Genomic DNA, 24,000 nt, shown 5'->3' with positions numbered 1-24,000 from the left:
TCTATTTACAGTTAAAGTTACTAATAGTAAGTCCACCTAAATTATCTTTGAAAGTTGGAAAGGCTTTGTATTAGGACATCTTTTTATGTCAAAGCAAAAACTGCAGCTATGGAATTTTGGTGAGACAATATTGCAAGCGTTTTACTATTGTATTTTTTTTTTGTTCTCTTTCAGATTTGAACAAATATATGTTCAAGAGAGCTTCCATAATCCAAACAGATGAAGATCAATTGATATATCAACCCAGTGTTTTACCATACTTTTTTAAGGTACTGTGACACACTTACCCATGTTTTTTCTTAAGCATAATATTCACATACTTCAGGTGTGACAGACATGAAGAACAGGATATTAACAGAGTTGCAAAGCAAATCTGAAGTACTACCAGATGCAGTGTGGAGATGTTTTGATAAGCTGCAGGTGTTTAGTGCATGCTGTATTGAGAAGAAACTTTACAATCAAACAGCATGAGTGCTGTGCATATATCAGGCAGACTCAAAATGTACAATCAGACTTAGTTTACCTAGAAGAGGCAGGGGCATACAAGTAGCTTGGTGAATAGGGTTTTGTATTAGGTCTTGTTTGAGTATCTGGCTATATTTTACCATGCCTAGGGAAGGCATCTCCAAATATGCTGAGCTACTCTTGAAGCTAAATCAATATAGCCATCCTGGCACTGCAGACATACTAGGTAGTATGGGGCAGATAATTAGGACTGTCACTCAGCAGTCTTAATTACCTTGCTTGTAGCACCACGCAGAGATAGATACACTGCTGCTGGTTCTGGAGGCATTACCCATAGGATATTGTGATGTGTTTGTGGGTAGTAAGTGGCACAGTAAGTGAGTTTGCCTCTGTTACACTTTGGGAGACTTGCATTTTCATCAGATATTCAAATTCTCTCATGCCTGTTTTCATGTGCTGTGATGACACCTTAAAAAAAATCTGACAACGGTTTCAGTCTCCCATCTTGACCAATATCGTCTCACTGTGCTCCCTTGTCTCCCTGCATCAGTATTTTTCCTCTTATCTGATGCTTAGCTTGAAGGCACTTTTGGCTATGGTGTCTCTTCTGGTCCTTTCTTTGTACAGCACCCAGCCAAAAGTTGTCCCAGTTTCTCACTAGGGTTTTGAGTTGGTATGCTAACAGTGGGCTGCCTAACCATCAGCTTATGGGCTGTATGTGACCTGCAAGGGGTTAATTTCCAGCCTCTGGGTTCCCCCTGGCAGTTGCGGCCCTCATTTCTCTACCTCTGCTGCTGGGATCTCCAGACTTCCCCTCTTTTCTCTGGCTTTCATTTCCTGTCTCTATCCCAGGGGGTGGGGTGGGGTGGGGCAGGGCAGCCTGCAATGCTTGGGAAGCCTGCAGCGCAGGAGGTGAAGGGGGTAGGGGGAGATTGCCTGTGTGCAATGCAGCAGTGAGGGGGGCTGCTTGCCTGCCCACCTGTGCTGTGCAGTGGTGGGGGCAGCCAACCATCTTGCATGGTGTGGCAGTGTCAGGGAACCACCCACCCATGTAGTGCCAGGGGAATTTGTAGCCGAGGAGGTGAAGAGAGGACCCTGGCCAGCACTGGTGCAGCCCCTGGCCACTAAATTAGACAGGCCTGTGCTAACACATAGCAAATGATAGTATTGGGTGAAAATCAGATATTGCAGTACTTCCTGATGATGTAGTGCTAAATTCCTACATTGACATTTATCATGTTACCTTCATCTGTTCTCCCTTACAGTTCTCTCTCCTATATGTTTGCAATAGTCTGTTATTTGTTTGTGTATTTTCATTTGATATGGTAAAAAAACTCCACAAATGCAGTCTAAGCTCATATTTGCCTCTTCTGTACAAACCTGAGGGATCTAGTCTGTTCTAGTCAGGTTTATATTTGCTGTGAAAAGCAGCTTTTTATGCCTTTTAAAATAGATTATTGTAGAAAGTACCATTAAAGTTAGCATGCTGCTGGTCTGTAAAGCTGAAAGAAGCAGAACTTATTTAAGTGGCATAGATCATTGGGGCTAAGGAAGAAAGAGGAATGGTTGTCACTGTATTATTTTTGTTTTACTTGGGTCTTCTCTTGAGCTGCTCAGTTAAGATAGTATTTCTTTTCCTTTGAAGACCTGTATTGAAACTTTTAACTTGGAAACTGTAATTATATCAAGTCAGTGCTATTTCAGGGGAAGAAGCATTGTATAAGCATTATCTGTGATTCCACACTGCAAGATCCTATGTTTACTGGCGTGTGGATTCGGAAGAACAGACTTGTGGCTCACCAGTTGAGACATTCACTTCACAGTAAAGCCGTAGAGACCTGGTATGCTGCTTGGGACAGCTTAGATGTAACAGTTATGGTGTTTACCAAAGAGAATCTGATCTTTTGTGTTGCACGACAGAGACTGTGTAACCCCTGAATAGGTTTTAGGTTAATACAGATAAGTCTGTCTTTATAGGTAAATCATTTGTTTTTGATGAATTGGCCATCAAGAATTTAAATCAGAGAAGGATATTGGAATACCCTGGCAGGTGAGAAGGACATTTTAGTCAATAGCCATATCTTGCTTTGCATGAGATTACCAGTTTTGTATCAACAGAGCAACAGAAGAAAAATGAAACTCTCCTGCTAACTTTGGAAAATGAACCTCTTATTTTCTTGCCAGCTATAGGATTTAAAAAATTCCAGTGACTGAAGAATCCATCAAATATAGTATGTATATAGTGGGCCTACACATTTATGCTGTTATTTACATTAGGGCGGATTGGTTTTGAAGGCCGTTCAGAAGGGCAGTGTTGTACATTCACTTTACATTGGCGTAGGTCGGTGGTTCTCAACCTTTTTAGACCGAGGCAGCACTCGATAGATTCAAAGCACCCTGATTAGACTCCAAGCACCCCTCAGAAAATGCCAGCTCTTAGTTTTCACTTATGTGTTGACTGTAGAAATTGTTCTGTTGCAAAGAACCGAGAGAGAACACAACAGGTCAGAATGTTTTTAACACTGTGGTTTCCTATGAGCAAAACTCTGGGTTTATCTTGTGCCACAGCACCCTGGTTGGAAATCATTGGGTTAGGTGCTTTGAGAGTGTGCAGGCCTTTGATCTTACATGTTTCCCCTTTGTTTGTAAAAATATAACTTGTACTAAATTCATCGTTTAGTATAACCCTACTTTCAGTATTTCCACTCCATTTTGGCAAAACTGAGAGAGGAATAGTTTTTCTGTACTGGGATAGTTAAAAAAAACCCAAAACCTAGGAATGCTTTCCTTTTCTAAAGAGGGGCTGTGGGGGGAAGAATGTTTTCCCCCCAGAACTGAAGTCTTGGGGGATTGCAATTTGGAAAGGGCAAAATGTGGTGTTTCAGCGATGAAACTGACAAGAATTGTGTCAATTTCAGTCTGCATCTGCTAGAGCCTCCAGGATCTTAGCTCCATGACAGCCTGTATGACAAGCTGTTGAAGATGTGGGAACTATGGAAGCCTTGGGTCCTTCATGGTGTACCAGGTGGGCTAACAGGGAACTTGGAAGCCCTTGGGATTGCTCTCGGGCATAGTGGGTTGTTGAAGAGACAGGCAAGTGAGCTTGCAGGAAAGGCAGGGTTATATCAGAAATAAACCGAAGCCAAACTGTTCCTGTACAGTATTGGGAGTTCAGTTAATTGGGAAATTAAAAAGAACAGTTTTGTTGGTGTTACGCTGACCATAATTATTTTAAATGTAGAAACCCTTCAAATGCCAAGAAGGCATTTGAAGGGTCTCTAATTATAAAATATTTTTGGGTTTTTAACATGTTTTTCCATATGGAAAGTAGAGGTTAAAGCATCATTTTCCACTCTGATTCCTTTGACAAAAACAATTCATCTCTATAATTAGCTAGGCGACTGCTGACACTAAAATACTGACCAATTTAGAAGGTGATTGCCATACTTCATATAAAATTTAAAAGTAAAAATAAAAAAATAGATCCCAAAATTATCAAAATATATTGGTGCATGGTTTAAGGGTGAACAGGCAAGATTTTTACAAGATACACAGGATGTCAGAGTTGTTTCCTTGATAAGAGCTGATTATATGAGTGAAACTAGGCAATACAAGGAGATGTGCTCCTTGCATTCCTTAAGTTTCTTATTCCACTTTATATGTCAGTGATGCCATCAACTCTTACAAAAGAGATACTTTCTAAATTCAAGATATATTTTGTAATTAAGTAATAGAGGAACTGATTTCACTGCCTGCTTAAATGTTTTTTCCCTAAAAATGTAGTGATTACATTCTTTGATACTAATTTGGAATATATATTTAAAAAAAAACCCTTTATTGCTTATCATAGAAAGTGTATTGCTTGAACAAATGAAGTCATCCACTCAACTTCTTTGCCAATGCAGGATTCTTCCGTGGTATATTTGTAGTTACTGATGGGACATTTAAAAAACAAATAAATAAATAAAGGCGGCAGCCTAATCTCACTTAGACTTTTCTTTCTGCCAATCCTGGTGATCTATAGCAGCTCCTCATAAAAGCTTCATATTTAGGAATGGACTGATCCATTTTTAAATCAGTCCATTTAAATGAGTGGACTGATTTTCAAAAGTGCTGAAAATGTATAAAGCTGCAAATATCCAGAGCTGTCCACAAGAGTAGGTTGCAATTTTGTAATTCTGTCAGAGATGCAATAGAGTTGTTTCGTATGACTTGTTAAAGTAAGTCTGCTGTTTTCCTCTTGGGGCCAAACCCACACACATGGAAGGAAGTGGGAGGTTTGCCATTGGTCCTGGTGTGAGGAGAAGCAACCTGTATATAACTTTTTCTCCTCTTATGTTCCATTTCTTTTGCAGCAGAGGGGCTGAAGTCAATGCTACAGCTGGAATATCTTGGACTACTCTTTACTTTTTTAATTTGCTTTCCTGAATTTCTAGAAAAGCCACTGAATCTTCATGACTTTTCCTCGGCAATGTTCAATGTTTCATTAAATTTAAATAGTTTCCTTAACCTCTAGACCGGCTGACTTATAACTGCTCCTTATATATTATTTTCAAGTATCCCAAATTAGTACTCCTTTACTTTTCCTTGTTGGAGAAGAATATTAGAAATGTTCAGTGTGAGCTCCCAACCTCACTAAACATCTGTGGGAGTTCTGATACTAACTTCAGTGAAGTCAGGATTTCACTTCAGTGTAAGCCGTTAGTCCGCATTTTATCTTGGGTCATGTTTGGTAACAGACCTTCCTTCATCTGAATATTTTTGTCTATGATATACTTTAAAAAGGTATTAATATCTTAGTTTTATTTTGTTGTGATTGGTAGTCCTTGTCTCTTTCCCTGCAGGCCTTGAAGGATTTTCAGCAACTGCTTTCTTTTTCTTTCTTCCAGTATCGGTGGTATCAAATAGCTTCTTGCTCTCTACTAGTTTAAATTCCGTGCATCTTTATATAGGCTCTGCTGTTGCCACAAGAGGCCTTAAAGAATCACACTGCCACATTTTTGTGAAGCAAAAAACCAGATTGTATAATTGCAATATACAGAGTTTTGTTCTAGCTGAGAATCATCCTGTCAGGGTTTCCTTCCTAACACTTGCCAGGAGTCCCAAACCCAGGGGGCTGCTATCCTTTTTTCTCATGTGACAGCTAGTATGATCTTAAGTCTTTGGTCATTAGAGACACTGTTTTCATGCTTATGACTAGTGTCAGTAACACCCATCCAAGGAAGAAGACTGTTAATCTATTTGCCAATGCCATGCCCCAGACAACCACACCCTGCATCTTAAAACATGTGTACTGGTTGTGTACTATACTGAACTATAGTATTGTCACTTAGCTTTGTATCTAATCAGCTGGCAAGTGAAATCGTAGTCTCATCTTGTTTTGTAATTGTAGTTCTCCTCCGTGCTTCATCCCACTTTTCCTGTCCTGTTACAGATCATGTAAATCATTTTATGTGGGTGACATTCCTTTTTTCCTCCTTTACTTTAGTTCCCTTATACTTTGTTTGTTCTGCTACATTGTTTTCTACATTGTATCATTCTTTGTCATGTTTCTTCTTTCCCACCTCTCTCTTTCCCTTCCTCAAATAAGTTATTCACCCTTGTTCTCTTGTAGTCAGCTCACTTACCTCCATTCTTGTTCTCCCACCCAAAAATATGTGCATCCACCCACAGTCTCACTTCTGGGACCACTTCAGCTGAAAAAAACACAGCTCCTAGGCTGTTCTGCTTCCTTTATGAAACCCCTTCCTCAAAGAAGACATTTGAAGGGTCTGAACTGCTCTAGTCTTGATCCTTGTTTCCCTTTACTTAAAGGAATATTGGCTTCTAGGTTTGCCCTTTCCATTGAGCCACTTTGCTCTCTGTCCCGGTCTGCTTACTCATGTTTCCAGTTGTTTTTCATCCATATATATTTCTTTTTCAAGGTGTATTACGTATTCAGAATACTTTTTCCCTCTGACCTATTTAGTACAACCCCAAACTATTTTTATACTTTAAGACAATTGCCCTGTAAACGATTAAGGAAAAATAGTAAGTGCCCATGCAAGACTGGTAACTTTCTCATCTTGTCATGGGTAAAGTTGCATGATCCAGCTGTGAGACAGAAAATTATCTTTCCACCTCCAGCTCCTGTAAAGTCAGTTTCTAATGTGACCATACTATTCCTACTTTCTGACTTGACAGTCAGTACTCTTGTCCACTGAACTGATGAATTGATCTTTCTGCTGCTACTCTTCTCCCTCTGCTGGAGTAATGATGAATTCATGACACACTGGAAAAATGTTTCACTGGAGGGAGAATAGTATAGTAAAAGCAAACCCACCATGCAGTATGAGGTTGCTGAGTGGGTGTATACAGCAAATAAAAATTACTGATGAAAGCGGGAAGAAAGTAACAAAGTTAAAAGGCAGAGAGTAGCAAGGAAGTGGATGATCAAAAAAAAGTATTTAAATGTAAACACTACATTAAAATGTACTGTTTACTTGTCTCCTTTGAGCATAGATAGTTTTAAAGCAGTAGCCACACTTGAATAACTGGACCATTTCTTGCCAACATATCAAGCAGAAAAACAGGCAGCTATAATATAGGCAATTCAAGGGCTGGAGAATCAATGTAATATTGTCAAAATTAAGCTGTTTTATTTCTGGGCAAACTGGGGCATATCCTTCAGAAATGGATGAAAGAACAATCCATTTTTTATGAACTTTGAAGTGCAAAAATGGGTTGCATGTTAAAACACTGACTATGAAAGAGACCACGTAGGTGTTGACCTGAAGGACAGTAGTGGCAACACCCTTAAACTTAGACCTTAAGCTGGCCTCACTCTTAAAATACTCTTGGGGTAAGCCACAGGACTCAGAGGTCAGACAAGGAGCCTTTTTACTTCTAACTCATCAGTTCAGATTTTGCACAGGCATGTGCTGGCCAAGATCCCTATCTGCTGGCTATCTGCTGGCCTAAATAAAACGAAACATTCTTGTCTTTGTCTGTTTCCTAATGGACAGATGTGCTTGTGGCAAAAACGTACTATTGCAATTAGCACCAACTGGCTGTCTCAAGAGAGCCCCAAATCACAGAGGCTGAATTATCCTCTCAGCCCTGGAGGAGCTACCTATAAGCTCTTTTGCTTCCTGAGCTTTACTGCCACATGCACCAAATTCAATGCAATATGAATGGAGCAAAACATCAGTGACGTTGAGGACTAATTGGGCCCCATTTTTCTATCTCCTTCTAGTCTTCTCTTAAGCAATTCATTGCAGCAGCTGTATAAATCAAGCAGTATATCATTTGATGGCAGAGTTCTCAGGCTATCCTGTTTTCTGCCTTCTTCCCTTCAATACCAGCTCCTTTCTCTGTTAATTGCTGCACTATATTGAGAATCTGGTCATCAAATGAAGAGGGCAGGGGAGAACTACTTACTCCCAAAAGTACAGCATTCAAACAGGAGGAGCTTCAGCTGGTCTGAAAGGAGTGGTAAGGAGAAGCATAACAGTAAATAGCACTGTACAAGGTCAAGTATTAGGGGCTGACATTCAGTAGCAGTACGTATGGGTTTTAGTCCACAAAATACTTGTCTGTGTATCTGCAATATCTCCTTGTTCTAAAATCTCATTATACATTGACAGTTTATCAATGCTGTGCTCTTATAGTGATAATTTACCAATATATTGATAACAACATCAACAACACCATTGTAGTTTATTATGGCAAATCTTATACATCTGTGAAAAGAAAACAATGTCACTGAACAACGGATCACTTGAACACCTGATTTTGGTTTCTCTCTGCTTAGTTCCAGGTCGAATGATCCATTTACCTTAGGGCTTTATGCTGTCACCTATCGCTGCAGTATCTTAGCATTTTTCTTGTAAAAGAAATAGCAATAGCAATTGATGGAGTCTCTGACACTTCTTTTTCAGGCAAAAAAACTTCTGCCTGGATTCACATTTCTGGTTTTGAGGGGTAGGTACTGGTACAGGTTTAGGAGTAAAAGAAAGTATCCTTGTTGTGACAATCATATTTATGATGGAAACATTTTCCGAGGACAGCTACTACGTGCAATTAATAGAGCATCGTCTGTAGTTCATCAGGAAGCAAGGTGGTTTGCAATTCAGGATTCTTTGTTGCTGTGACTGCAGGGGAAGCTGCTTTAATAACAGACAAGAATTATACTAAAATAACGGTTGTGACAGAACCCTTCTTCCCCCCACAAAAAACCAAACAAACCAAACCTATCACCTCAACATCAATAATATAATCCTCTATTTAATATGCCTTGTACAGGAACGTGCTTTCTGCATGGATGCAGTGTTGGTCCCCGATATACAACAGTTGAAGGACTGGGCTTGAAAGAAAGCACCAGGGTTTTCTCCCACCTGACTTACAGGGCAGAAGGAAATTTGCATGCATTCAGGAAAGAACTTCTGATTTATTACCACCCAAATCACTTGCTTTTTCACTTATGTCCCAGCATTTACATTGAGAAGTCTGTACATTTTATGGTATATAAAAGTAGTACTGTCAGGTAGTTAATTAAACCGTATTGGCCTCCGGACTGAGCATTTGCTGGCAGTTAATGACAAGAGATCCAGTCCTGTAAACATACCCGTAAGTGCTTCAGTTGAAGATCTAGAGAAGCTCTGTTGATTTGGGAACTTCTCAGGGTCATAAATGTAAGGACATATGTAAATATTTGCAGGATTAGGGCCTAGCCAAAGGAATTGACAACCTTCATTAACCCAGCTGGACACGTCTACGCCAAAGGACATGAATGCTTTTATAGGGATGTAAAGCTCAGATTGCGTTCTACATTCAAAGCACCTGTCCTTGTTTAGGAGATGAAGACTGGTACGCTGTCAAAAATTCAGCCGACAGTCTTTACTAGGCCTGTAAAATTATGATGTTAATTTTGAGCCTGACTTATTCAAACTGAGTTCAGTTCCCTGGTGTCCCTGGCAACCATATCATAAAATCCAGTTCCTGGATAAATTTTAAAATAAATGAATGAATCCTTGATAAATGTATCAAGCTCCATCTTAAAACTAGTTTGGTTGTTTGCCTTCAGTGCCCCTATTGGTAGGCTTTTCTGTTGCTATTCCGATGGTTGCAAACCTCCTCCTGTTTATGTATGGCAAGGGACCTTGTCTACTTCAGTGTATTCTTATTTAAGCCGGAATTGTATAAAACCTGAGAGAGTGAGAAAGAAAATGTTTCCATTTAAAACAAAATGAGCGGCAATAATTGTTTTAAACAAATAAACCCAAACCTACTATGGAAGCACTGAGACCCGGAAGTCAAGCTGCCTATAACTAAGAATAGGTAAAGGACTCAATGACTTTTTATTACTGAAACAGGGAGAAATGCAGTCAGTAAAGAGCACAAATCAGATGATTAGAAGTAAAAACAAATAAAAACATTCCTGGAAACACTGAAGCATGCATGTACCATGGCATTGCCTTTAGACAAGTACTGCCCTCCTCTTTGACGGGAATTGCACGCAGGCAGAGTTGCATGTGATTAACCCTCCATGTCTCGAGACTTCAGCAAGGCTTTTTACAGTGGTTAGAGAAAAGTACAGTAATAAATCTTCACAGGCTGTCAAATAAAAAAAGACACCCCAATCCTGTAGAGAGATGGCCCCCTTCCTGCAAAGATTTTATCTATCTATCTATCTATAGAGAGCTATATAGATATATATATCTTTGCAAGTTACATTTATACTTAACTGTGCAGAACAGATTACCAAAGAAGGCTGCAGTCTTTATCACTGGAAGATCGTGGTGCTGGTCTGGAAAGGTTTAGGCAGGGATGATGACCCTGCCTTCAGCAGGAGGTAAAACCTCCTGAAGTCCCTTTCAAAAGTATTTTTCTATGGTTTTATGATTCATATAATCTCATTGAAATCCATGGGGTGAAGCATTTACGGAACGGTCCTAAACAAGGCGAGGGCCTATGAGTTTAAAGTGCAGCGCCACTAATATTTGAGTTCACAGGAGAGGAAAAAGCGAAGTTTTAAAATGCATTTGGATTCAGTTTATCCAAAAAGCCCAATTGTGTCGACAGACACTTTTGATGATGAACAGTTTTCCATACAAAAAGGTGGTCGCTTCCAGTACTACTTGTCTGGGCACCAGACAGAGACTTTTGAAACCAACTGTTGAACAGTAGTTTCAAAATGTGTGAATTAAAAGGCAACCCCGGGCACTTCGTGGACAAGCTCAGCATCTGTTCATGCCCGAGCTGAGAGATGCGGGTAGCTGTGTTCGTCTGAAGGCAGGGTAGATTTGCACCTTGCAGACGGACTGAAGTCTGCGTGTGCGTGCGCGTGCGTGTATACGGAAAGCTTTCCTGAGCTGAAGCTCACTTTGTCAGATGCTGTAAAAGGAGGACGTATATCCACTGCTTTCTGCACGACCTCTCCCAGCTTCCCACGAAGTGAACTCGGGCTCACCGAAGCATGCGCTACCCCCGTGCACACACGCCACAGCGCACCAAACACCCCACGACACCCCTGCGGCCCATCACATTTGCACAGACACCCCCAGGACACCCCAGGCCACACGCTGGACTCACCCGCACATGACATCCTGCACCCCATCACGCCAGACACCTGTGGCCACCCCCCACGGCACACCACGCTGGCACGGACACGCGCACGCACGACCAGAGCCGTGCCTATGGGGAGTGTGGGGCCCAGGGCCTAGCAGCCCGTGTGGGGCTGGGGGGAAGGAGGCGGCGCCCCGATTTGCCCCCCCCAGGGCCGGCCCTGCATGTTTGGTGCGATGGGGTGCGGGGTGTCACACCTGTGAGACGCCTACACAGCACACGCGCGCACCCGTGACCCCCCCCCGCCCCCCGCACGGACACACACAACACCTCCGCACCACAGCGCGTGCGCACACACGACACCCCAAACACCTGCGGCCCCCCCCCCCCCGGACACTCGCATGACAGCCCGCATCCCACCCCAGCGATCGCGTCAGGCGGGGGGGGGCGGGGCGGGTGACGCGGGGCCCGGCGGCGCCTCCTTAAGCGGCGCCACCTTAAGCGCCGCCGCCTTGTCTCGTTGCACTGTAGCAGCGGAAAGAATGTCGGCGCGGGCCGCGGGTGACGTCACAGGGGAGCAGCGCAGCGCGGCGGCGCCCGGCCAGCGGCAGCGGCAGCGGCGGCCCCGGCGCGGCGGCGGCGGCGGCGGCGGCGACGGACGAGGAGGCGGCGATCGCGGCCCCGGCCCCGGCCCCGGCGCGGCCGCCCCCGCAGCGGCAATGGCGACCGTCGGGGAGCGCAGGTCCCTGCCCAGCCCCGAGGCGATGCTGGGGCAGCCCTGGAGCCACTGGGTGGACGCTGCGAAACTTCACGGGAGCGACGGTGAGCGCCGCGCCCGGGATCCCCGCGGGGGCGTGTGCGCCGGGGCACCCCTCGGCCGCGCTCTCTCTGCCCCCCGCCTCTCCTCCGCGCTCCTCGGAGGGTGTCAGAGTCACGGGGCGCCGTCTCCCTTCCGCCGGGAGGGCTCACAAGTCCCAGGGACAGGTACCTCCTCTCCGGGTTTCGGCTTCCTGGGGGTGGGGGTGGTGCCCGTGAGCCGGGGCTCCTTCCTGGGGTGTCCTTGGAGGGCCTCCCCATCTCTCCCGCGTACCTCCTGTCTACACGTTTATGAGAGCAGATGTCGGGGAAGCGTGTGCGTGTACACGTGAGCGTGCAGGCTCTTTGCGCCCGCCTCGCTTGCCTGGTTTTGCACACGTGCTGGCGGGCCCTCGTGTAAACTGACGTCTTGCTGTTGGTCCGTTTTGTTTAGGCACCGCTGTGGAAGAAAGTTTCAAGGAGTACGGGAAGAACCGAGAAGCGATGCGACTTTGCAGAGAAGGTGAGTGCGAATCTTAAGCACCGATGTGTACAGGCGGGCTTCGCTGCGTGTAGTTGGGTTATTGGCGGGGGTGGGGGTGTGAAAAAACGCTGGGTCTGCGAGCACCGGGAGCGTGTAGCCCCCCAGTAGCAGACGGAGCTGCGGCTAAATAGACGTTTACTCAGAAGCACGGTAATATTGTCCAGACCTTTTTTTTTTTTTTTTGGGTAGGCCTTAAACCATCTTCACGAGGCCCATATATTTATGGGAGTGGTGCCCACCGTCCTAGGACATCTTCCCTTTCTCAAAGTCTGAGTTGATCTGAGTTGTTTCAGTAGTAGTGCATCGATCTGCCTTTTTCCCCAGTCAGGTCAGTGTTTTTGGGTTATTTTTTAGCGCGCCCAGTAAGAGAAGCCAAATGACAGCTGACACCAAAACTGCGGTAAACCAGCTTTCATATTGAAAGTGGAAATGTTATTTAAAGCTGCAGACAACAGGTGATGAATCTCATTGATTGTTGGTAATTTTGTATTGGGGCAAAAAACAGCAATTAGTCTGGCTTGGGTATTTGCATGGTTGCCTCCATTCAAAGGCAGAACAGTTTTCGAAGGGTTTCCTAATCTTGCTAACTCTGGTTCGTCTCCCTGCCAAGAACATCCTTCCAGAAGCGTGCTGTCTCTCTCTTAAATTTTGTGTCGGTTAGGCCTGCTCTGAGTAGTTTTTGACATTGTTGAAAAGCCAGAGGTAGCTGGCGGTTGGACTGAAGTCACAGAGATGTAGGACCGGAAGGAAGCTCGGGATCTTCCAGGAAGGATCAAACACGTCTCGCCCCATCCCTGGCAGAGGTTCATAGCAAAGCTCTGAGTATTAGTGCAACTGGTCAAAGCGACTGCTGCAAGTCTCACACCACAGAGAGGGCAAAAATCAGCAGGCTTTAAAGAGAACGGTTCTGCTAGTCAAACCCACTGGGATATTTTTGTCATCTAAGCAATACTTACAGGCTACGCGCTTCTTGAAATGTTGCTTTTTAGTTATCCTCCTATACACGCCTGATATTTGTGTGGCTTTTTTTTTCTGAATGACTAAGTGATTCAAATAGCAATTTTAATTATATCTGTTGTAACAAACACGGAACAAGGCTCACATCACGCAAGTGACGTGTGTGAGGATTCCCTCAGTTATGCCTGACTTTCATGCCTCTTGCTCCTGACATCTGGTTTGTAAAATGCAAAGTTTCCAGATTTTTTTTTAAGGTTCCCTTCAGGGCACAGGAGAATCTTCTTTCACTTGGGGCGCAGTCATTTAACTCGTTTTGCCTGAGCTGGCCCTGGACACTGGGCCTCTTCCCGGTGATTCCAGCCACCTGAGTAACTTGCCAGCGTAGAGCCTAACTTTGAAGGGAATCATAAAACATTTTCAGAGCTGAAGCCAAAAACAGCTTATTCTGTCAAGATTTCAAAACTTTTCAGTTTCTTTTCAGCCCTTTACCTTGGTAATTAAATTTTAACCCAGGATTTCATGGGGTTACAACATATTACCTGGTGTAAAGAGAGCTCCATTGACAAAAGAAAACAAGTGCTACTTGTGCATGAATGTCAGTGAAAGTGAGAGATGATGAGAAGTATCTGTGTTTTGATCTGAAAACCAGACCTAGAGAATCTTGTAGCTAAACCCCTTAGCCAGGGAAGATTTTATGTACCATCAAGTTTGAGCATTTTTATAAGCAGTTGGGCTTTTACAAACATACTACTGAAGAATGCAAATGTGACAAATATATATATATATTCTGTCCAATCTATTGCATGTCTGTGACTCTCTGCTACCGTAGTATTGTCATATCTCGCGATCATGTCTGTAAGTTTATCCTTGTGATGCCTTAAGTGGGGGGGCAGATATTTCACCCATTTTACAGATAAGGTACTGAGGCACAGAGTGCCAAGTTGACAAAGGACTCCAGGAAAATTCAGGCAAATGTAACCTTGTCTTGAAGTTGTTCCAACTTGCATAAAAGATTTTTGGGCCAGAGAGCGAGCAAGTCTGAGCAGGACTTTCAGCTTAGTGACTAGGAGCTCATCTCGCGGTACAGAGGCCAATAACGGTGCAGATCTCCCCAGTCTGGGCAAGCGCCCTGATCAGTTGGCCACCCTGTCGTGTTAACTCTTTTGTGCACTCTGTTGCACAGTGAATTTCTGCAAAATGGAACGACTTTGACAGGGAGCTGGAGAGCCATCCCCACCGCTGAATGGCCTGCAGTTTCATGGTTATGGTGCGCTCCTGGGGGTGTGGGCTGTTCTCACACATCATGGGTGAGTGATCTAACCACTAGACTGATACAGGTGTGGAGAGGCAGACACCGCTTCCTCCTCCTTTGGCTGCGTGTTCAGAGAAGTGTCTGTGCTTGGTTTGTGACAGAGAGGGCTTTGCACCTAGCTCGAGGACAGACTTCGGGGCTATGTATCCCACACAGATTTAGGAGTCTAAATCCCACCCTGTCAAGAGCATTTCTTAAAGGCCAGCATGGGTAGCTCCCTGCTCTTTTTAACTTTTCTCATTCTGCTGCACCTTGATGTCTCCATGCATGGTGTAGGGGGACATAGATGCCAGACTCCAGGGATCTGTGAGATAAGTATCACCATCCTCAGCAAAGCCAAGCCAGGTCTCTAGGATCTGGTCCCAAGGCCCTGTGGAGAGGCCTGTGACCCAAATGGAAATGGCTTCTCAGTCCATCTAGCACTTCCACAACTGCATGGTCCTCTCTCTGTTTGCTCCATGCTGCTGTTTCTTTCCTGATTCAAAACCGTGTGCTTCTTCCCTCTTCTGCCCCACTCAACGCAGTCATTCCTGCTTGAGTCTTCAAGGACTTTTGCCAGAGAGAAACTCTGTGGACTGCAATCTGTCTGAAACTTTTTAAGATCCGTAAAAGTCCAGGCTGAGCGCTAAAGCACCTCATGGACTGCTGCAGCTTATGTGGAGCCTGGGCCTAAGATTTCAGACACTTTTAGGTTGGGAAGTCTCCGGCAGCTGGGAGTGAGGACTGAATGCCAGTCAGCACATGGAATTAGTTATTTTAAAGCATTGTATGCCTGTGTTGTCTTGCAATGAACTTTTTCATTGCATACAATGTTATACACGTAAGATTGTCCTGGAAAGTACTCCACACAATTACGTTTAGTGCATAGTTTATATGACCGATCCTCCTCCCGTTCATACACCCGTCGTCTTATTGCCTACTATTCATGAATCAACCAGGGATTCAGTTCCCTTGCAACTTGGCTCCTTGGTATGATGAAGGAACTACAGCATGTTGCACTGCATTCATTAGACATGATCCAGAAACAGTAAGGCAGAAAGCTTTTCATCCACCTTCTTGCTAGGAACTTGAGCCTTCGCTGTAGCATAACTTTCATATTCACCTGTCTGATACAAGTCAGGTGTTCCTTTAAATACAGACCACATAATCACATATAGCAAGCCTGTTTACACTTACTGTACAAGTCTCAGGGCAGCTCATTCACCAAACACCTAGTATGTTATTCACTTACCATGCATGAGGAGATTGACATGCCTGTAGCATGCATTTCATTTTCAGCTAAAGTAAAGCGTTCTTAATGTTGGTCGTAATCGAGGCTTGAAAAATAGACTCACTTGAAGCAAACAGGAAGCTTTCCCAGGAGATTTCCATCAACTTCTGGAGAATCTGCACTTTTGTTTTAAATAACCTTCAAAATGAAACCAAGTTTACTGGCAGGCTGCTTGAGATTTGCTGCCCTGAACTTTGACAAGCTGCAGCAGAGCGAAAAGTGCTGCTCTTCAGAATCCCTTAAACAGCAGTAAAACCGACAAGAATTAGGTTAATTTAATTCTGCAGCTGTTTAGGGAAGCTATAAGCAGCAACAGTGACAGTTCTTGAAGCTAGTCACAGACTTTGTGAACTTAAAAAAGACCTCATAGTAACCCCACTGTTTGTACCACCTATTCCTTAAATTGTCTTAAATACAAAAAGAAATAAAGGAATAAAAATATCTGCCATTAGCAAAACTATAGTACACTCATCAATTTATGAAATCCTGACGTGGCTGGGGGAAAAGATGCGTTTGGTTATTGTATCAGTTTGTATCTTGCCTGCCCTTGAAAACTACAATGACAGAAATAGTGAGGTTTGACATCTCAAGATTAACAGCACAGCAGTTGATTGGGATTGGCATTTTGTTCATGCAGATAAAAAAAAATGTTTATGTTCTTAGTGACACCTACTCAACCCCAATACCCGATGGCCACCCCAGGTATCTTCACTAAAATTGGAACCCGCCATATGCATCTGAGACCCTTTGCACCCCCCAAGACGTCCAGGAGAAGCAACGGAGATGACTGGGTTTGAGGCACTTTGTATTTCTAAGCAGAAAAAAATGCATTAAAATATTGGCATTCTGTAAACATCGTATGGAAAGGATTGAGCTGTAGTTGCTGCCTTTTTCAAAGACTTGATTGTTGCAGGTCATTTGCAGATGTGTGGTATAAAGGGTCTGGATATGGTGGAGGTCTTGCGTTGAAAGTGTTCAGTTCTGTCATGAAAAATTTTTGGAGTCTTAAGCCGTGGCTGAAAAATTACTTTGCCTTTTGTATATCATTCACAAAATCTTTTGTAGGCTTTATTTTTTTAGTTGATTGCACTTGCCTAATTAGAGTCCCTGTACTTGTCGGGCAATCTCTGATGACTGTGGACAAAACTGAACTACTTCAAGCTGAGGTATGTGTTTGGTGCCTGTAGAGCGAGGTCTAGAGAGAACAAATGCTAGGTCTTATTTGGTTGAGTTTGGACCAGAAATGCACATAGATGCTTTATAAGCATGTAGAGTACCTCTTGTTAGACTATGTACCGGATCCATGTTTTTTTAGTTTAGCATTGGCTAGTGGAAAAGTTCAAAGTCTTTACTGCTTGAAAGTCCTCCTTTTTGCATGGGGGGTTTTGTCTTTCTTCCTTCCTTGGGCTTCATCTTCATTAGAAAAAGAAATAACTTTAGAATGCAACCTTGAGGAGTTTTGTTACTTAAAGTGACTTTGCAGAGAGTGTAGACAAGTACAGCTTGCATATCTTACCATGTCAGCTAGCAGAGATTAAGCCTCATTGAAATCATAGGTGTGATCATGACCTGCTGACGTGATGTTAAATACAGCTTGTACCTTTCTACACTCACCACAAAGGTATGTTAGTTAACGTGACACTGCAGGGTTGTTGTCTCAGAGTACCTAGCTGTTGAGACAAGCTGCCAGAGAAGTTTGTGTGGCACTTGCACAAGAAGTCAACATAACTCTCACAATATCATTTATTATTGTCCAGAATAACCTAAATTTCTTGACTCTGTAGGCAAGCTGGATGGTCTTAATTTCCCTTAAAGACTCTTCTTCCCTAAAAACCTAAACAAACAAAGCTTTTTGCTTATTTGATGGTTGAATTATTAGAGTTGCATTTTAAGGCTTTTTAGTTTCATAGAGTTCAAAGTCAGAAGGACCTGTTGGGTCCCTTAGTCTAACTGCTTATATACCACAGATCATTAAGTTTTACATGGCTATCCTATATTAAGCCCAACAAACTTTAGTCCAGCTAAAATACTTCATTTCCCAGGAGACGCAGCTGAGAGCCACATGGAGGGAACTGGAAAGCTTAAGGTGCCCCTGATGTGTCAGTGATGACACGGGGCCCTGGCAGTGGCAGGGAGTGGATTAAGAAAGCTGCACTCAGATGATCCCAACTGGCAAACCATAACCTAGGTCAGCGTTTCCCAACCAGTGTGCCGTGGCACAAAAGTGTGCCATCAGAAATGAACAGGCATGCTGCGGATTTTTGCCATGGCAATGAGCTACAATAGGTATTAGGATGGGGAATGCCTTAACAAGTGTGCCACAGAAAATTTGTATTAATGTAAGTGTGCCTTGGGCTGGAAAAGGTTGGGAAACACTGACCTAGGTTATAGAAGGGCAAAACACAATTGAAGTTGCTTGCCAATCTGAGTTGGGGAAGATTTTCCTGTCCCGAATGAATGACCCTGAACATGTGAGAGAGGTGCATGAGCCAAGCATGTTGGAACAAAGATTCACTATATCGTCTTAAACCACTGGTCCACTGTGAGGCTGTAGCTGTGACCAAATTTTGATGGTTTCAAGGTGGGGAGAATATATCCCTATGCCCCAGCAGGGGAAATTCCTTCCCCACCCTTGTAGGCAAATGGCTGAGGCTCTGAAGCATAAGATTTGATAAGTCATTGTCTTACTCCAGAGATCCCAGTTAAAGGCAATACAGGCAATCCTCTTGTTCTTGAGGCCCATGAAGAGAGGGGGTGTATCCTGGATTCAGCTATTCCAGGCCTAGAGGTACCACCAGCATCATCCATTCCCTTCATATGAACCAAGCTATACATTTCTCTAAGAAGCTACATTATTTCATCTCATTTTTAAAACTACAAGCAATGGCAAATTCACTGCCTCCTCTAGTAAGCTGTTCCAATTACTGTCACAACCAGGAGATTGCGTCTTTATTCAGCATTGAATTCATCTAACTCCAACCTTTGGAGCTGCTGAGTCGAGTTGATTTTTATTTTGTTCAATCATGTCAGAGGTGCAGAAAAGGACCTGTATGGCATTCTTGTTTGCACCCATTTCATGTGTGTATTTTTAATAAATATGTGAAGTGGCAAAAAGGGCACAGCACTTTCAAATATGTTTTTGGGAAGTTACCTTTACTATTTTATCAGGAAATGCTGCCTTCATAGTTCATGTTACATTCACTAAATAGTTAATATTCACAGAAAGGCTCTTGAGGAACTGTGACTCTTTTGGATATAGTAAAACAGGTACACATGGATTGTAAAGGTGAGTTGTGATGTTTAAAAAGTGTAATATGTCAGGATACAGTTTTTAAAAGGCTTGGTATTTAAAGAGGATTCTAGTCTTGAGGTTTGGAGATAATCTAATATTCTCTGCCTCCCTGGTTTTTTGCTTGAATCCAAGTTTTAATTGACACCAAATTATCTCATCATGAATAAATCATTGTGATATCAGACTATAAACTAGGACCGTAGTGTCTCTCTGCTTGGAAAATATTTAGCAGGTTTTGAGCACTATCCATAATCTGAACTTGATTTTTGCAAGGGACTGAGTGCCACCATACTCAGCACCTCAAATCCTGTATCAGTAAGTGAGGAATGCAGAGCAGAAACTAACACGCTTGGATATTCTTTCACATCCATATGTGGTCATCAAAAAGTCACCATTGGTGAACAGGTCCCACAGAGTGGTGTCTGTGAGCATCTTTTTCCCTAGGAGTATTGGTAATGTCTTGGAAATACTTAGCAAATGTTCCCTTTTCAGTGCTTTCTGTTGTACTCTTAAGCAACAGTAAAAATTCATGGAGAAGAAAACAATGTAGAAAATATTATATTGAAATACAGTTCTTCCTGCAGCAGTTGATAACAGCGTTGAGCATCTAAGCAGCACTGAAAAGTCACAATGAAAAATCAGCTTGCATAAAATAAAAAGGGGTAAGCAGCTGAAGATTTATCATCTTGAAAAACTGATGGTTCTGAAATCTGTTTCTTTCCTTGTAATCCATCTAGGAAAGAGTGTGCATGTGGCCATTTTCATCTCCCTTCTCTATATGCACCTACCTTTGTCCAAAAATAATGGCCTGCTGCTGGCTGGGGGTCCAGTGTGATCTTTTATCATTTATTATGCAGCCAAGTACTGAATGCATCTGTTCAAATGTCGAGCCATAAATGTTGAAATGCAGGGTCCTCAGTACATCGTTCAAGCCAAAGTGTATCCGTGCTTTCACTCTGGAGTACTTGTCACAACTTAAGTTAGTATAAGAAAGACAAGGAAGTTGTCGAGACAAGTTAGTATAATTGGAACAAAGGAGAAGTAAAAGGATAGCAGTGGTAGGTGAAGAGTGGGAGGATATCCTGAGGACAGCAGATGTTGTCACTGAAGGAGAGTGTACAGCAGCCAAAGAATTGTAGCTTAGTACTTAATGTGTTGGGACTGCAGATGCACAGTCCCTAAGTCATAGAACCTCTTGATTCATAATCCTTCTAATTTTTTTTAAATGACTCAAACACTTAAGATGATATATTTTCCCCCTTTTTTAATGGAAATAAATAAAGCTGCCTAAATATATATACACAACTCCCTTTCTGCTCTTTCCCCAAGTTTTTGTATTGGGGTGGAGGACAGAACAAGGGACTCATGAAAATGAATCTGAATACATCAGGATTTTGCCAGCATATACTGAAACCTAGTAAAGCAAATTCAAATATTAGTGTAGAACAGTAGAAATCAATGTAAAAGTTTGCTTGGGGGAGGAGCAAAGCAGCAAAGTTTTATTGCCCTTCTGGTGGAAAATCTTTGAAAAGTCTGAATGGCAGGTGGATTTTTGTGCATATGTTCCAAGAAAAAAAACCCGTAAATGGTTTCAATATATTGTGCATTAGGATTGGATGGTTTAATTGATTGGCAATGAGGATTCTAGGTTACTGGCTCAAATAGATTGGAAATATTCAAAAATAATTTCTATTTGAATTCTGTTTTTCAGCCTGTGTGCATAATGAGCTGTTAGTCTTTGTATGGTTCCTGATAGGAAAGAGATCATATTTATAAAATATGTTGTTCTCCATTTATAACCTTAATGATGGCTTCAGCAGAGGTAAGACTAGATCCACAGATAATGAACCTCCCTCTTGCCCTTGATTATAATCCCTCCAAAACAAACCTGAGACGCATAGCATTGTGCAGAGAAACTTGGGCTGATGTGTTTGCTTTGCTGCTTCTGTGGCAGAGAACTTCCTTTTTAAGCACCAGACATCTTTCAGTGGCTAAGCTTGTATTATATATATTTTTAATGGCATTGCAAACAAAGCCAATGTGTACAAAATATTTGCAATTCCGAAACAGAGTTTTTGTGCTGTTTTGATTTTGTAGGCCCCATGCTAAGTATTTAATTGCTTAAATTCAGAGTTTAAGTAGTTGTGTATAGTAGGTAAGAGGATTGTTGACTGATTTCTGCAGCGCTCTGGTACAGCAGGCTAAAATTCTGTGAATCTTTTATTAAAATGAAAAACAGAAATTTTTGAGAGGTTATCCACAAAAATTGAGTAATGTCGTTTGTACAGTAGACTGTTTGCTTTTTCTAAATGCCAAAAGTTGTTTTGTTGTTCATTCTGGCACACCTTTTTGCTTTGGTGAAGTGAAAGCTAGCAGTGGAAGTTGTAAGTGGAGAAGCTGGAGTGCTGGCAGCTGAGTTTAGGGCCGTTGAGGATGTGTAGCACTGAAGTCGGTGGGGATTTTGCTGTTGACTGCAGCAAGCATACAGTATCAACCGTAGGTAGGTTGACGTGAAAAGTGGTCTGAGATTGTGGGACAAGCACATTACCTAGAACTTTCTTACCAAATTATCCTCAAATAACAAACAAAATCAAAATGTTAATTGTTATCTGTAGGTATCACAGCCATATTTCTTTTGAGATCGTATTATTCCAGTTTACATCTTGGAGCTAGTGTTGCAGGCCCAGGTATGGAAACAGAACCGCTATCAGATTGCACGCCTTGTAGTTTACAGGTATTTTCACAAATATTGCGATGGATACTTTTAAAAAACATAACAGAAATGCAGTTAGTAACAGTTGGGGCCCATTCTTTGAGGATATGTCTACGCATCACTGAGCAGTACCATGCAGAGTTACAGGGACTAGTTTTGAATGTGCTGGTTTGTGCGCCTCTGCATGCTGCTACAGCGCACTGTGTAGATGCATCCCAAGTCATTCTGCTTATTGGGAGGAAGTTACGGGTAAGCTTTATGTTCACTTTTCACAGCAGGGCTTATATATGAACCTGCAAGTACAGGGATTTTAAAAAATATAGTTGGAATTTTTAAAACTAGATCAAATGTTCCTATTTTCCCTTTAACACATGTTTATTTTATTTTGGCAGAAGACTCTGGGTCAGTGGTTCTCAGTCTTTTTGGACTCAAGGTACCTGTCACTGGACTTGAGGCACGGCTCCATAACTTTCGTGAATTAAGTGGCACCCAGTTTCAAACACTAATTTGTATATTATAGTTCCTGCCTCCTTGCAGGGAGGCTGTGTAGTGGGGATGGGAATCATTCTGGCAGGGGCAAGTACCTGTGCTTATCCGCTTAATTTATTTGCCTATGTCCTTACACCTTATAGCACCCTTCAGAGGATCTGGCATCAGCCCAGGATGCCTTGGCACCCTGATGGAGAATCACTGTTCTAGGTATTCCAAGGAAGTGAACTGGCTATATTTTAACTGGTAGTGTTGAAGTGATGTTGTCAAGAATCCATTGTATTTGAATGTTTGTCTAAGTCTATCCCAAACCATGCTGTTGCTTCAATTAAAAGGTATCACCCACAAAAATTCTTACCTCTGTATATTTTAGATGGACTTTTAAATAGGGCAAAAATGTGTCTGACTTCAGAGTATGACACGCATTGGGCCAACATGTGACAGTCTAGTGAAATGCTTCTAAAAGCAGTTTTCAGAATAGTGATTTTTGTTTAGCTTATTCCAGAAAACCTTAATTTTCTCCATTTCCTCCATGCAGTTTCACTAAAATAATTCTGAAATATGTTGGGAGGGGCTGATTTGTTTCTTTGCAGCTGGGAAGTAGCAATGTAGGTCTGACCTGGTTGGGGCCTGCAGGTACTGTTATGACAGAAATAGGAAAGTATGTTAAAAGAATCCACATATAGACTGGAATTTTCAGCTACTGTAGGATTTTTCAGCTGTATTTTTTTTCCTTCCCAAACCTAGAATCTACATTTGAGAATAAATGTGTTACTTCATTAAGGTAGACTGAAGGCAGTCTCTTCTGACAGGTACTGAATGGAAGCATTTGGGAGGAGGGGAGGATTAAATTAATTTCCTGACTGGATGCTTTTATCTCATAAGAGCAGTCTCAAAGAGTAGTTCAGACAAATGCCCTTCTAATTTTTGTTTCGCTTTAGTGTTAAATGAGTGAGTTAACCAGAGCAACCATCTATAAATCACCCACACTAATTGGCTTCTACTCCATATTGCATTCAGTATTTTGGAGATTATGGACCTAATTTGATACACGGAGAGCTTCAAATTGAAGCTGTTGCAATCCATATTTGTATACCTGGCTGTAAAATTTGAACTAAATATTTTATGTTTCCTGTAGCAAGATGACTGAATTGCTACAGTTCTATTAACTGCTTTAGGGAACTCTAGTAATTCACTTTAAATTGAATTCTGTTTGAGATGTTGATTAGAGTAAATATTGCCTTATGTGTCATTTGAATAAAGGATCATTAAAATATGTTTTTGTTTTTCTTGCCAATATGGATTTAAGAGAATACATGTCTTTAAAACAACAGGCTATCCCTTGGCTTTCTAGTCTGGTATGACTCAAATTGGGGTCTGTGCTGAAGGACAGGGAGAAACCCCAAAATGTACGGGGACAATTTTGTAGTATTGCATGTAGCGATTTCTTTATGGTCCCCCCTTTGGAAATTAATTTATGTCCTTGAGGATGAGGCCTGGTGCCCACTTGTAAATATTATCTGCAGCTGCCTTTTCTGATTTGAATCTAATAATGTTGAAAAGGGCAGCAATGATAGCCTTGGAGCACAAGTTGCTCTTTTTATCTGTTGAATAGGTA

At 42.3% G+C, this 24,000-nt stretch overlaps 1 protein-coding gene across 6 annotated transcripts in view; it reads left to right on the top strand.

Annotated features, from left to right (window-relative positions):
* Positions 1 to 24,000, top strand: part of ATXN7 (ataxin 7) — a 104,091-nt gene that overhangs the window by 19,363 nt on the left and 60,728 nt on the right. For 2 of the 6 annotated variants that reach the window (XM_090021184.1, XM_090021182.1), the window contains exons 1-3: positions 3,405 to 3,490; positions 11,542 to 11,832; positions 12,260 to 12,328. In XM_090021184.1, coding sequence (XP_089877310.1) covers positions 3,448 to 3,490; positions 11,542 to 11,832; positions 12,260 to 12,328 — 403 coding nt within the window. In that variant the 5' untranslated portion in view covers positions 3,405 to 3,447. The other 4 variants (XM_090021183.1, XM_090021186.1, XM_090021187.1 and 1 more) reach the window with 4 other exon arrangements.

Source organism: Crocodylus siamensis, chromosome 11 (genome assembly GCF_052110815.1).
Source record: "Crocodylus siamensis isolate JL-2025a chromosome 11, ASM5211081v1, whole genome shotgun sequence".
Classification (NCBI taxonomy): Eukaryota; Metazoa; Chordata; order Crocodylia; family Crocodylidae; genus Crocodylus; species Crocodylus siamensis.
This window is presented reverse-complemented; position numbering and strand designations above follow the sequence as displayed.